The sequence below is a fragment of the Ascaphus truei genome, chromosome 4 (genome assembly GCF_040206685.1).
Source record: "Ascaphus truei isolate aAscTru1 chromosome 4, aAscTru1.hap1, whole genome shotgun sequence".
Taxonomy (NCBI): domain Eukaryota; kingdom Metazoa; phylum Chordata; class Amphibia; order Anura; family Ascaphidae; genus Ascaphus; species Ascaphus truei.
The window spans coordinates 214,218,698-214,234,360 of record NC_134486.1 but is presented as its reverse complement, the minus strand read 5'-3'; the positions used below and the strand labels follow the sequence as shown (position 1 = coordinate 214,234,360).

At 42.2% G+C, this 15,663-nt stretch overlaps 1 protein-coding gene across 1 annotated transcript in view; it reads right to left on the bottom strand.

The window, feature by feature from the left end:
• The window catches only part of LOC142492352 (uncharacterized), a 60,822-nt gene extending 51,783 nt beyond the window's left edge, over positions 1-9,039 (bottom strand). Inside the window, exon 1 of the mRNA XM_075594999.1 lies at positions 8,824-9,039. Coding sequence (XP_075451114.1) covers positions 8,824-9,039 — 216 coding nt within the window. The remainder of the gene's footprint in view (positions 1-8,823) is intronic.
• Positions 9,040-15,663: the final 6,624 nt, after the last annotated feature.

The window sequence follows — 15,663 nt, the reverse complement described above, 5'->3', positions numbered from 1 at the left end:
GCACTTTGAGGGGTCTAGTAGTTTTCCCAACATATAATAATGGACATGAACAGATGATAACATATACAACAAAAGAAGTCAGACAGTTCACAAATTGATTCACAACATAATCATTCCCATTTTTATTGTCATGGATCACCTTATCCTTGCTCATATGTTTGCAAACCACACTCCTGCCACATGTGTAGTTGCCAATGGGTTTGACAAAAAAATTGCCACTTGTAGATACACATTTATTATTATTATTAGCCTTTTTGAGAGCACTCAGTGCCAGCCGATTCTTGATATTCTTGGCTTTCCTAAAGGCTAATTTAGGCCTAGTAGACAGAGTTCCCTTTAGAATGGGGTCCATTTTAAGAATGTCCCAATGTCTATTAAGGATCCCTCTTATCTTATTTTATTGTTTGCAAAAGCCTGTCACAAATATTGGTGTGTCACTATAAACACTTTTCTTTTGTACCAATTTTTTGGATTTAGGAATGAGTAGTTCTTTTCTCGAGAGTCCTCTACTTTTCTTAATAGATTTATTTATGAGTTTCTCATCATATCCTTTTTCCATAAATCTAGTGGCAAGGCTTTGAGTTTGTGTATCAAAATCAATAATTTGTGAACAATTCCTAAGGACCCGCAACACATGTCCATAGGGAATATTATCCAACCAAAAAGTAGAATGGTTACTGTTGTGGTCCAAGTAGGAATTGACATCTACTATTTTGAAAAATGTTTTCGTAATAATGGTATTATCCTGGATAGTCATTTTAAGGTCCAAGAAATTAATTTCTCTATTGTTATTTTCCCCAAAAATAACAATAGAGAAATTAATTTCTTGGACCTTAAAATGACTATCCAGGATAATACCATTATTACGAAAACATTTTTCAAAATAGTAGATGTCATTTCCTACTTGGACCGCAACAGCAACCATTCTACTTTTTGGTTGGATAATATTCCCTATGGACAGATGTTGCGGGTCCGTAGGAATTGTTCACAAATTATTGATTTTAATACACAAACTCAAAGCCTTGCCACTAGATTTATGGAAAAAGGATATGATGAGAAACTCATAAATAAATCTATTAAGAAAAGTAGAGGACTCTCGAGAAAAGAACTACTCATTCCTAAATCCCAAAAATTGGTACAAAAGAAAAGTGTTTATAGTGACACACCAATATTTGTGACAGGCTTTTGCAAACAAGAAAATAAGATAAGAGGGATCCTTAATAGACATTGGGACATTCTTAAAATGGACCCCATTCTAAAGGGAACTCTGTCTACTAGACCTAAATTAGCCTTTAGGAAAGCCAAGAATATCAAGAATCGGCTGGCACTGAGTGCTCTCAAAAAGGCTAATAATAATAATAAATGTGTATCTACAAGTGGCAATTTTCTTGTCAAACCCATTGGCAACTACACATGTGGCAGGTGTGTGGTTTGCAAACATATGAGCAAGGATAAGGTGATCCATGACAATAAAAATGGGAATGATTATGTTGTGAATCAATTTGTGAACTGTCTGACTACTTTTGTTGTATATGTTATCAACTGTTCATGTACATTATTATATGTTGGGAAAACTACTAGACCCCTCAAAGTGCATATTTGTGAACATATAAATGGGATTAAAAATGCGCGACCGAATTTAGAAAAGGGTAAAACAATCCACAATCTAGCTCAACATTTTTTGACACATCATAAAGGGGAAGTTGATACCCTACGTTTTAGGGGAATCGAGATAATACCCAGAGATCCTAGGAAGGGGGGATAGGGACAATTTCCTACTCCAAAGGGAACAGTTTTCGATCTATACCTTGGGGAGTAAATCACCTGGAGGGTTAAATGAGCAGATTGAGTTGGCCCCTTTTCTGAAGTAAGGTCTGGTTCCCTTTGATCTTAAGGAGCCAATACAATATGGGTTCTTTATATTTCTGTAACTATCTTGAAGGGCCTGTGTGGTTCACTCTGAACTTTTGGAGCTAATATTGCAAGTTGTGATGTTGTATGTACTTATTCATTATACTGTTAATAATCACTTCTTGTTTTTTTGGAATTTTAATAATTCCTTTTATATTACTTTTAAGTAATTTTGACGTATGATACATGGGGTCCTGCGAGCATAGCTCTGACCCTATTGTAATCCTAATAGGTTGCGATGGTAAATATTTAATAAAGAATTACATCTCCTACTAGGGCATTTATTTAGTATCAGGAATTAGTCAATGACGTATTAATTTTTATAGGTTATTTTTGTGCAGTTTTATGAGTCCATAGGTGTTTATGTGTCTATATATGCACCTCGTGGGACTATTTTTATATGCCCTATTTTTTATAGTATGGGGTTCTGTGTATCCTCATTTACCTCTAGAGATCCTGCGAGTTTCACTCTGACCCCTAGGGGAAATTATGACAAGTTGCGAAGGTTTATTTATTCATTAATTGTCAATGCTAATTATGTCAATATGTGCTAAGCTAACATCTATCTCTTGTCTTTTATATTTTAATAATTTTAATAGTATGGATAAGATAAAGGGTGTATGTATTACATTGGGTTCTGTGTGCTATAGCCCAGACCAAATTTTATTTTCAGCTAGCTGGGATGTTCTAGTGAATAATTCTATTTTATCTAGAATATCGCCAGCTAGGGTATGCATCTAATTCATTAAGTAATTTAATTATTAAATCATTGGTATGTTTCTATGTTCATTGTTTTTGTTTGTTTTAATCAGCATATATTGTATGCTAGTATGTTAAGTTGGTCCTGATTGGAGGGTTGAATTGCTATAATCTGACAGGGTCTCTCATTGGTGGATGTAATAATCATTGGAGGTATTTCAATGCCACCATGAGAGTTCATGACCACCCCCTGATGAAGTGTCATTGGACACGAAATGCTTTGGTGACATCATCACACAGCGACGCACGGCCGTGACGACGGTCTGATTGTGTTGTTGCCAGAGCCCAGCTACTGTATACCACGAGGAGTACACTGGAGAGTTAGAGTGCCTAAGGTCTGTGTTTTTTCCATCTAGCATTCCTAGCACCTTCTCCCCTCCTGTTACAACTAGGACATTTGTGATTTTGGGTGTCTACACCCCTTTACTCCACGCTGCTTGGGCTCTATATGTATTATTTATTAGTGTCATTTTAGACAGTTTTGATGTATATGTTTCTGTATACTGTATGTGTGTTTATATGAAGAATTTTCTTTCTATGATATAAAGTATATGTATTAATTTGGGGTCTTTCTTGTTTTCATTTCATGCGCTCCTATTTTTGAGTTTTTTGTTGTAACACATCAACAAGTTCTTAATGGTGTTGAATTTAATGCAGCTGCCTTAAATGGCTCTCATCTGTAATCAGTACTTGATTCCATTAATCATACATACAGTACAGTAATACACAAATGGAATCTGGAAATATATAGATTGAATTTGAAAATATGTGAATATATAGTGATTTTGCGGATACTCAGTTCTTAGCTATTACTGCAAAATGTTTTTCAGCCATATTCCAAGAACAGAGTGAAAGACTCCATCTACTTTGGAGTTCAACATATTACAACATAAACTTCATTACAGTCAGACATGGTGCTCCCTCTAGTGGTGAGTTTATACAATTACCATGTAATAAAATCTGCTTATAAATGCTTCAAGTTGAGAACCCTTTCTAGGGAACTACGTGTTCAGAACCCGTTATTTAAACATTCCTTATTAGAAAGGTTTTTTTAAGGGACCATTCATGACATAACAATAACCCTAAAAATCCTATAAATACATATTACAGTCTCAATAATATATGCATGTTATTTTTAAAAGATGTTCAAAAAATGTCAGTGATAACTAATCTCAATACTACATAGAGGCCAGTGAAACCCATAAAATTATATAACACAATCCAAAATGCAACATTGTTTAAAACAAAACACAGTGGAATTGTAGAAGAATCCAAGCTAAAAACAGGAAACAATATATGATTAATTTGTCCAATAAATAGGGGATACAACATAGAACATTCCAATTAAAAACAGTAAGAACAATGTAATCCATAAAAACGATGTACTCCATATAATATATATATAAAATGGCAGCCCTCGTTACTCATTTAAAAGCACCTATATCGATGTCTATATTTAGACCCCGGGGTGCTACTGTTTTAAGTTTAAAAATCCAGAAAGTTTCTTTTCTGGCCAATTGGGTAAGTCTATCTCCCCCTCGCCAGTTTGCAGGCACCTGCTCAATGGCCCTATACAAAAGGAAAGAGAAAAAACTGGCGCACAGCCAAGAGTGGGTCCCAAACGGTATATAAAAAATATTCTTTTATTAATCCATCATAAAAAGGAGGTTAACACCCTCCTACGCGTTTTGTATATACAATACACGTTATCAATAATCCTTGATAAAGTGTATTGTATACACAAACGCGTAGGAGGGTGTTAACCTCCTTTTTATGAAGGATTAATAAAATAATATATTTTTTTTTTAACTTTTTTATTAGGAAACAGGCAAATTTACAGGCATATATCACGTCACAATATCCTAATACACTTTGGTTTTCTGATTTTCCGTGTTGGAAGGGGGGGGGTGTACCGCCAAGGGTGGCGCGACCTCTGGGTCACCGGGTGAACAGGAGAGCGAGTTGTCTGAAAAAGAGAGGGGGGATGGGGGGGTGGGGGATGGGTTATTGGGGGGAGGGGATGTGGAGATGGGGGGGGGGGGTGAGAGGGTGAGCCTTCCCCGCCCCGCTGACCCTAACGTCCTTCAGGCTGTGGTCTGGGTGATCATGGTGTCTCCTATCAGGTTCTCTTAGGTGTCAGTGAACCTCCCAGGGTTCCCATATTTTGTAATGACTTGCAGTCTTGCATTTGAGAAACGCCGTCAGACGTTCCATAAGCATTACGTCATCTATTCTTCTCTTAACCGCCTGTATGGAGGGGGGAGAGCTCTTTTTCCAGGAGAATGCCACAGCACACCTAGCCGCGGTCAATTTCCTCTATTGGCCTGCCCAGGAGGAAGGTCAGTGGATCTGGGGCTAATGTGAGGCTAGTTACCTCTTGGATTAAAGTTTGGATAGAAAGCCAAAAGTTTTGGATTTTTGGGCATGACCACCAAATGTGGGCCATGTCTCCTCTCTGTCCACAGCCTCTCCAACATAGATCTGAGGCCAGGGGGTAGATTTGCTTCAATCTAACTGGGGTAAGATACCAGTGGAACAAGATTTTGTAGATAGTCTCCTTTGCCGTGGTACAGATGGAAGTTCCTGAAGCAGCGTCCCAAATATCCTCCCAGTCTTCTCTATCTATGTCTATACTGAATTCCGCCGCCCACTTGGACATGTAGTCGTGAGTGGAGGGGCCTGCTGTTCTCTCCATAACAGCGTATATGTTAGAGATCAAGGCTGTTTGATGTGTGCCAGTTCGGCAAAGCCTCTCAAAGTTGGTGAGGGGAGGATACTCAAATTTTGGGGACAATTTTTGGAGAAAATGTCTAATTTGGAGTTACTTAAATGGGCTCAGTTCTGGGGCCTCATATTTTGTGTTCGTAATTCTTGAAAGTTCAGCAGCCTTCCATCGCTCAGTAGGTTGGCGACCACCCTAACCCCCTTCAGACGGAAATAGTCGAACTGCTTTTGTTCACATCCTGGGGGGAAGTGGGGGTTGTTGTGGATCGGAGTAAGCAGCGTTCCACACTACAGCTTGCCTCAACTGGGCCGCTAAATAATACTTTGTGATATCTGGGACACCCAGGCCCCCTCTTCCTCTTGACGTCAGGAGGACCGATCTGCCCACCCTGGGCCTTTTGCCCTTCCAAATGAAATTAAACATTTTATTGTGGATGTTCTTAAGTTCAGGGCTGGGAACATGGATCGGGAGTGTCTGGAAATAGTATAACAATCTGGGTGTATATTCATTTTTACCGAGATCATCTTTCCAATCCATGAGATCTGGTAGTCTTCCCATTTGTCCAGATCTTTTTTGATTTTCCCGAATAAAGCCGGGTAATTATATTTGCACAATGATTGGTAGTTGCCTGATACATTCACTCCCAGGTATTTAATGTATGAGGAACTCCATCTATAATTAAAGTTCAGTTTCAGTAAATTAACTTCCGATTCTGGTACATTTAAGTGTAGGGCTTCTGATTTGTCATTATTAATTTTGTAGTCTGAAATTTTGCCAAACTCCACCAATTCTTTATGAAGGTTGGGAAGCGATATTTGGGGGTGGGTTAGGGACAGTATTATGTCGTCGGCAAAAAGCGAGATTTTGTCATTTGTATCTCCAATTGGTACGCCCTGAATGTTTATGCTCTCGCGTATTTTGGCCGCCAGGGGTTCGATCGTCAGGGCGAAGAGGAGAGGGGACAAAGGACAGCCCTGCTTTGTACCATTCGTTATTGGAAATCTCTGCGCTGTGCCTCCCGGGAGTTTGATTGCTGCCGATGGATTTTGGTACAGTGCTCGGACCCCCTCTAGGAATCAGTCCCTGAAGCCAAATTTTTGTAAGGTTTTGTCTAAGAATAGCCGATTGATTCTGTCAAACGCCTTCTCTGCGTCTAAGCTCAGGAGAACTGCCTTGGTGTTTGTAAGGTTAATGTGGTCTATTATATTTATAATTTTGCGGCTGTTGTCCGAAGCCTGATGGCCCGAGACAAATCCCACTTGGTCGTTATGGATAAGTCTGGGTAGGATGGGATTTAATCTGTTAGCTAGTATTTTGCTGTATAGTTTTAGGTCGTTGTTCAACAGCGATATGGGGCGGTAACTCCCACATTGCATTGGGTCTCTATCCTCTTTGTGGATTATTGCTAGGTTAGCCAATGACATCGATGCTGGTATGGGGTCACCTTCCATAAAGGAGTTGAACAAGTCCAGCAAGTAAGGAGATAGGGACGGGAGAAACCTCTTGTAGTAGGCGTTTGTGAATCCATCAGGGCCGGGGCTTTGGATAGTTTTAGAGCTTTTACCGCATCTGCCAAATCCTCTTTTGTAATTTTCCCATTTAGTGTCTCATTCTCCTTCTCTGTTAAGGATGGGAGGTTGCAACTATCTAAATAGTTCGAGACTGCCGTAAGCCTTGATGCTCTATTATTTTCCTCTTGAGTTCTGAGGTTGTATAATTTGGTATAAAATTTGGTGAATTCCTCCGCAATGTGCCTGTCATTATATAATATGTGACCTGTCCTGTTCTTGATCGCAGTTATTTGGGACCTCTTTTGTACCCCTCTTATTTTACTGGCCAATAGTCTGTCAGCTTTGTTGCCCTTATCATAGTATCTCTGGTTAGTCCATCAAAGGGCTTTTTCGACATCCTCGAGTTGGATCTTTTTCAACTCATTTCTGGCGGTAGTTAAGGTTTTGTATATTTTCCCTGAGGGGTTGGATTTGTGTTGCTGTTCTAGTTTGATTATTTTCTCTGTCAAGTCTTTGAGTAGTTTTGCCTTAGTTTTTTTCCTATGGGATGCTATGGAGATAAGAGTACCTCTGATGGTTGCCTTATGGGCTTCCCATAGTACTGCTGAGGATGAGACTGAACCTGAGTTGTTCCTGAAGTACTCTGATAGGGCTGACTTGATTTCTCTCTCTCTTTCCGGGTGATTCAATAATGAATCGTTTAGTTTCCAGTTAAATGCGCTCGACTTTGTGAATGGAACTGAGAGAGTTAATGAGATAGGGGCATGATCCGACCATGTGATCGGGCCTATATCCGTTTTTTGGGAGGCCTCCAAGACATTCTTGGTTGTAAAGAGGTAATCAATGCGAGAATAGGTCTGGCGGGGTGCGGAGTAAAAGGTATAGTCCCTTTGGTCCTGATGTTGAGATCTCCAAACGTCCACTAGGGAAACTCTTTGATAATTGCTCTAAATGCTGTTCCCATCTTTAGGGATAGTACCGTGTGTGGGCGGTTAGAAGGGAGTGTCTTATCCTCCAGTGGGTTTAAGGCCATTTTTAGGTCGCCCCCCACTATCAGTGAGGATAGGTAAGTAGGGTCAATTGTGTTTAGGGCTGTTTTCAGGAACTCTGGTTGGTTCTCGTTTGGTGCATAGAGGTTGACCAGGGCGATCACCGTGCCTGCCAGTGAGCCATATACCACAAGAAATCTACCCCCTGGGTCTGAAACTTTTTTGACAAAATTGAATGGGGTTCCCTGGCGGATTAAGATGGCTACCCCTCGTTTCTTGCTACTGAACGAGGAATAATAGCCCAGCGGGAATGTATTATTAAATATTTTAGGTGGCTCGTGGTCTGTGAAGTGTGTCTCCTGGAGAAAGATGATATGTGGGGGTGGAGGGGGGCTAGGGGAGTGACGGGGGTGACGGAGGGGCGCGTGGGGATAGAGAGGGGGGGAGGGGGCGGGTCCAGCTGTTTCAAGTGGATCATTCAGAGGATTTGCATTCTACAGTGCACACATACCATTTATCAGGCTAGTATTTGTGGAGTACTTGAGCACTCATGCCTTGTCTGCTTACTGCAATACACATGTCCCCGCCAGATGGTGTTTCTATCAACATTCCATTTATGTCCCGTTTCATTCCCCTAGTCCTACCTCGGGGGGGGGGGAGGAGGGAGGAAGAGGAGGGGTGGGGGCACATATGTGGTGGGCTCTGTTACCTAGCTCGTGCTTGGGAGGGGGGGGGGGCGGGACATGACTAGGGGTAGGGGAGGGGGGAGGGTATGGGGGGACCAGGTACGCTTGTATGGATATGGATGATCGACAGTCCTTCTGCATGGCCCATGGAGTCAGGCCTTGTCCAGACCCCCCTCATCATCCCCTCCGCCTCCCCTTACAGACCGTCTTCAGGAACGGGAATGGCTCTCTGCAGCTGGCACCGCGGCTTCCTCTTGCCGGTTCTCCGCAAGAGAGGGGACCTCCCTCGGCTCCAAGTGAGCTCTCCTCCCGGGATCTCCGGCCCGCCCCCCTTCCCCCCACACCCCACAAAAGCCGCAACCGGTGTCTCCTTCTCGGCTCTGCTCCTTGGTCCGCTCGTGCAGGTCTTCCATGGTGGCGCAGGTGGGTCTCCGATGAGGCCTGGGTTCTGGGTGCATCGTCGAGGTGCACTCAGCGGAGTGGTCCTCAGGCGCGAGTTTGGCGATGGCTTCATCTCCCGCAGCCCCTCAGGGGCGTGCTGTCTTTCAAGTGATCCCTCTCCATGATGTAGGTGGGCCGTCTGTGCTGCCGGGGATTTGATCGCGCCGTTCAGGTGTACTCAACGGAGTGGACGGCCGCTGGCAGATGTATCTGCGTCTCCTCTTCAGTGGTCACTGCAGGCGGTCGTATCCGCTCAGCGCTGGCACAGGTCTGCGGTAACGGCCAACTGGGAATAAGGAGGTTAGTTTGGGTTTTCCTTTACTTTCTTTTTGCCTGCGCTTGGGTTGGAGAAGCGGTTCTGCGGAAGGGGCGGTTGGGCCCGTCTCCCGCTTCAGCAGCTCGGCTTGGGCGCTCCTCTGATCCCCAAGAGGGCGGGGGAGTGAGGCTTAGTGCTCTTGCGAACTCCACCATCTCCTCCGGGCGCCTCAGGGCTAAGAATTTCCCATTTTTGCTGGCCGTTAGTCTAAATGGAAATCCCCACCTGTAGCGGACGCCACTTTCTCGCAGGAGCAGCGTTAAAGGTTTGAGTTCCTTTCGCCTGTTAACGGTGGTTCTGGAAAAGTCGCTGTAGACTTGTATTCTTTCCTCTTGGAAGATAATGTCTCCTTTTTCTCGGCAAGCTGTAAGGATTCGTTCTTTGGTGGTGTATCTGTGGAATTTAACAATCAGGTCTCTTCTTCTATTCGGATCCTCCGACCTGGGGCCAAGGGCTCGGTGGGCCCGGTCTATCTCCATGTCTCTGGTCTCCATCTCGCTACACAGGAAGGAAAAAAGTTCCAGGAGGTACGGCCGGATGAGATCAGGGAGAACAGCCTCAGGGACGTTGCGGATCCGCAAATTCTGTCTCCTGTCCCTGTTCTCCTAGTCCTCTATCGCGTCTTTAAGGCCAGTCACCTCTTCCCCAGCCGAAATACTTCGTCTTCGGCCTCCATTAGCCTCTGCAGAGTCTCACCCTGCTTTGTCTCAAGCTCGGTGGTTCTCTCGGACAGGCCTGATATCTCCCCCTTAAGGTCCATGACGACGGCCTTGAGGTCCTGCTGTAGTGATGAATAGAGTTTGTTGTGGAGGGATGTCATTAAATCCTCGAGGTACGTTTTTGTTATGGGCTCTCCTGGGTCGTGGCGGTCGCTTCCAGTGGCGGGGGAGCCGCGTGCATCGGCGCCATCTTGGTTTTCGGACGCCGTGCCTGGGCTTCTCTGTGCCGGTGGAGAGTATTTAGTTACCGCCGGAGTTGTGGCTTTTCGCTGTCTCGACTGCATTGCCACGGTTTTCCCCCTTCTGGGGATGATTGCTTGGGGCCGTAAAAGTTAGGGGAAAGGTGATTAAATTTTAGATTATGCGCAGGGGTCCACGGAGCTCTCCTATAACGCGGCCATGTCGGATGAAGTCACCGGAAGCCCCCAAAGAATATTTTTTATATACCATTTGGGACCCACTCTTGGCTGTGCGCCAGTTTTTTCTCTTTCCTTCTCCAAGATTAGCATCACTTCACTTGGCTGCACGCCTATCAGGATATATAGGACGGGGGCATCTGTGAGTATTGTTCTTCCTTTTCAATGAACGTTTATTGGGAGTCCAGGAACCATCCCAATGAGGGTTTGATTGTGGTTTATGACTACTTATCTTACCCTTCAGGGATTATTGGTCTGTCTGGGGACTTTACGACAGCATTGATTTTGTCAATCCCCTTCTCCTATCCTGCTTATTTGTATATTGCATACATTATTGCACTGAAAGGATCCGGTATTTGAGCGCTTTTGTCACTAAGTGTTGGATTGCCCTATAGAAAAGACCAGAAGGGTCACCATTATGTTCATGTGAAAATGTTTAGATACACTATGTGTTACAAGTTTTTTCCTAATGTTGCCCATGTGCTCCAGTATGCAGATCCTCAGTGGCCTACTGGTACGTCCCACATACTGGAGACCACATACTGCTGTGGCAGCTTTTATTCTAACAAATCGCCGTTTTTTCCCTGGCTTTTTCCTGGAATGCGACGCTCTTCACCTGGCGCATGCCGCGTTCATTTTGCGTTCCCAGCCACGGGTCATGCGCGGCTGACGCGCGGTTGATGCGTTTATTGAGAATGGTTCGGATTTAATAGGTTGCAATTCTTCGCGTGTCCACCAGATGGCAGATATTCATGAATTGTAATGCGCATGCACTTCAGTAATGTAGAAAGAAAAGAATAAAGTGCGCAACTTAAAAAACAACTTAACCGTGTTGAAACAATGTCAAACAATACACCATTAAATCCTTATAAAATCATGTGAGTGACAAATCTTAATAAGGCACTTCCCTACTGTGGAAGTGGTAAACCCGTGTTTAAACCATACAAAACCGTTCGGTGTTAGCGCATGCAGCTATAATTAAAGAGTGGCTCAGCACACCCACGCACTAGAAGATAAAAGACAAAAAAAAAGCGCAAAACGCAAATGGTGAAGTACATTAAAGTTCGTGATTTAGTATAAAAGAGGTAAGTATTCTGTGTACATCATAAATGAACATATATAGCATTCACGTGTAGTATTACACGAAGTTACCGCACACTCCTCATCAGAGATGGTGGTCTCGAAGATGTAACCCCAGTGGATCCTTTCCTGCTGTAATTCTGACGTCATTTGTCTCTCACACGATGTTGTCCTGCAATCAGCATATCAGGTACTCCAAGGGTATGGCTCGACACCGCACTGTAATGTCCTTTATGTACAACGTACAAATCACAGCAAATAGTCTCTGTAGCAGAATTTAAGTCTCTGGAACTCGTGGCACGCGCCCGTATGGACCTATGCTCACTAGGGGAGGGCAACCGGCATCCAGCGGTGGTGTTCCGCCTTGTGGATCGCGCGCTCCAATGACGTCACTCGTAGGGCATGAAGCAAAGCGGAGCGTGACCAGGGCGGAAGTGAACAGCGTCGCCGGGCAGGGAAAGCACCGTGCACGCAATAACACACTGTGCAAGCTAAAACGCTCAAATGAGCAACAGCAACCGATACTAATAGTTAAAAGGTATCACAGCAATAATTAATCCTTAATCCAACGCGTTTCGAAGCTGTAACGCTTCTTCAGGGATAATTTTAATGGCACTAACCCCAGGCAATAAGTACTCAGGTCTCTAATGTTATTGGTCAACCCATTAAGGCCATTGACCAATCACTGTGTACACTCGTCATTAGGGGAGTGGCATTAAATCGTTATGCATATGACAGGTATTAAAAAACATAGTAATATACATCTTTAATCAATAATCTCTGCAATAAAAAACAAGAAAAAAACATGCACTTGAGGTATAAACCCCAATTGGGTACATACAGTATAAAAAACACATGAACATATAAAATAAACTTATAGAAAGGAGAAGGAGAATAAAACCTCCAAGTCAATATCAGGAGGTCAGATGCTTGTTCAATGGGATTAGCTAATCAAACTCAATATAGTATGTTTATCTGTTAGGTATAAAATCTAATAAGACCAAAACCCCTAATAAAATGCCCACACATCCAAATCTTCATTTAACCCCTTAGGGGCCATGCAATTTAATTTATGAATCCAAAAGGATTCCTGTGCAGATAAGGCTTTTAATCTGTCTCCCCCGCTCCTATTTCTCGGCACATATTTGATTCCTATAAATGTTAGAAGGGAGGGATCTTTCTGATGGTGTGTTAGGAAATGTCTGGAGACGCTATGTTTCTCAAAACCATTTTTTATATTACGAATATACTCCTGAATTCTTACTTTAAGGTTACGCTTAGTTCTCCCCACATACTGTAATCCACAGGTGCATTCCAATAGGTACACTATGTAGTTTGAATCACAGGTAATAAAATCTTCTATAATAAAAACCTCTTTTGTCTTTTTTGAGAAGAAAGTCTTACGATTAGTATGCATATATTTCCACACTGAACATTTGGCACAATTAAAATTTCCCTTAGGTTTAGTGTCCAGCCAATTTTTAGTGGGAATTGGATATATCTGTTGTCCAATGTCACTAGGAGCTAAAATATTTTTTAGGTTTGAAGCTTTCCTGTATATAAACCTGGGTCTTTTAACTAGATGTTCACCCAAAATTGGGTCGTTGCTCAAAATATCCCAGTGTTTGGAAACCACTTTCTCGATTGATTTATAGGCTGTATTGTAGTTTGTCACAAATGCTACATCTATTTTGTTTGTTTTATCCCTATTTAGAACCTTTGTTTTCTGGGTCAGCAGATCATTACGATCAATGAGTTTAACTCTATCTAGTTCCCTCTTCAAATAATCAGTACTGTAGCCCCTATCAATAAAACGACCAAACAATAACTCTGCTTATTTTATAAAAATATCATTATCACTGCAATTTCTTTTAAGTCTCATGAATTGGCCACTTGGGATATTCTTAATCCAAGTATCCTTGTGATTGCTTGTTGCCATTAATAGATTGTTGGTATCAACTTCCTTAAAGAAAGTTTCAGTCGATACCCTTCCCTCTTTAGTAGATGTTAACTTAAGATCTAGATAAGTAATAGTACTAGCATCTGTTTGATAAGAACTCTAGATTATATAAGTTGTTCTTAATAAAAGAAACAAACTGCTTGACTGATTCAATGTCTCCGTCCCAAACAACCAGGACGTCATCTATGTAACGTCGCCACATGATGATATTACTGGCGAAAGGGTTATTGGCCCAAATGAACTGACTCTCCCAGTGTCCCACATACAGGTTTGCGAAACTGGGGACAAAGCGAGTGCCCATGGCAGTTCCGCAAACCTGTATGTAGAATTCGGTAAGGAACATAAAGTAATTATGTTTCAATATAAAATTAATGCACTTAAGTATAAATTCCATATTTAGGGGATGTAATTGCTGGTCCTGTTTCATACAGGCCTCAATAGTGTCTAGGCCTTTGGAGTGGGGAATATGGGTGTATAACGCTTTAATGTCACAAGTCAGCCATCTGTAGCTGCTCTTCCATTCAAAAGATTGGAAAAGTTTAAGGACTGTAGTAGAGTCCTTAATATAGGAAGGCAGTTGGACTACATACGACTGTAAAAAGAAATCGACATACTGGGACACATTTGCAGTCAGGGATTGTATCCCTGAGACAATAGGTCGTCCTGGCGGGTTAGTGATGCACTTATGAATTTTCGGTAAGTGGTAAAAAATTGGTAGCCTCGGAAAAACCGGATAAAGAAAAGAAAATTCAACATCGGTAATGACAGACTGGTTAGTAGCTTCTTCTAAGAGTACTTTTAACAGACCTTGAAATTCCAAAGTGGGGTCCTTATACAATCTTTTATTAAAGGAGGTGTCGTGCAGCAACCTATGTGCTTCTTGTTCATAATCCTTACGGTTCTGTAACACCACCCCCCCCCTCCCTTGTCTGCTTGTCTAATGATTAAATATTTATTATCTCTAAGCATTTTCAAGGCCAAGTTTTCTTTCGCATTTAGATTTTGTCTAATCTTGCCTATGTCGAAATTTTCGGCCAAAGCACCAATTTCATTATTTACCACTGTAAAAAATGCATCTATATGGTGTCCTTTTGATTGGGCTGGATAAAATTTGGACTGATTCTTAAAGGCCGTATGTCTTATATTCGGTCTAGGGTTCTGAATAGTAGGGGTAGCTTGTGCATCTGGGATTGATAAAACAGAAACTGGAGCAGACTCCAATTCATTTATTAAAAAGTGCCTTTTTAATGTTAAATTTCGTGTGAACTTGTGGAGATCTTTGAACAGTTGAAATGAGCTCGGTCCACAAGTTCGGGAGAAGGTCAAACCCCTGCTTAACACTCTGACTTGATCTTGCGTCAGAATGCTAATAGAGAGATTAAAAATACCGTTCTCTATTGAGGAGACCCTTCTTGATGACTCTCTTTTCTTTTGGATGAGGGCACCACCTCTGGTTCCTCGTCTGACAGAGATCTTTTTCTCTGTCGAGATGAAGGAGGGTCCAATGTGATCTCTTTTGCCTTCACTCCTTTCTCTATTGGGGGTGCCAATCTTGTCTTCACCAGCTCTAAAAAAGACGGAGATGAATGACTAGGGGAACGTGAATAGATACTGCGTTTGGGTAAAACCTTAGGTGAATATGTGTAAGACTCTGTTCTCACTGGAACATATTCTTTATAGCTTTTTTGTTGTTGATATTGATGGGGGTTGGGTTTAAAATTTGGCTTAAAATCTCTAATATAATTTTTCCCTCTATAATTAGGATTGCGGACATGATTATCATATTGGTGGTGGGAACCCCTTGTATTGTTCCCACCACCATTCGCATGAAAGTTTCCACGTGACTGGTTATTTGATCTATATGGTTGATCATTTGGGTCTCTCTGTCTCGAACGGGAGGAGTTAGACTTGTCCCTATTGTTGGGAACATAGGTCTGACTGACAACTCTACCTCTCTCCTCTTTTTTGGCCCAGTCTCTCTGTATGTTATTGATGTAATCTCCTTTGTCACGTAGAAACTTATCATGTTTAATTTTTAGGAGGAGTGTTTTTTATATGTACCCAATTGGGGTTTATACCTCAAGTGCATGTTTCTAACATGTTTTCTCTTTTTTCTTCTTTTTTCTTGTTTTTTTATTGCAGAGATTATT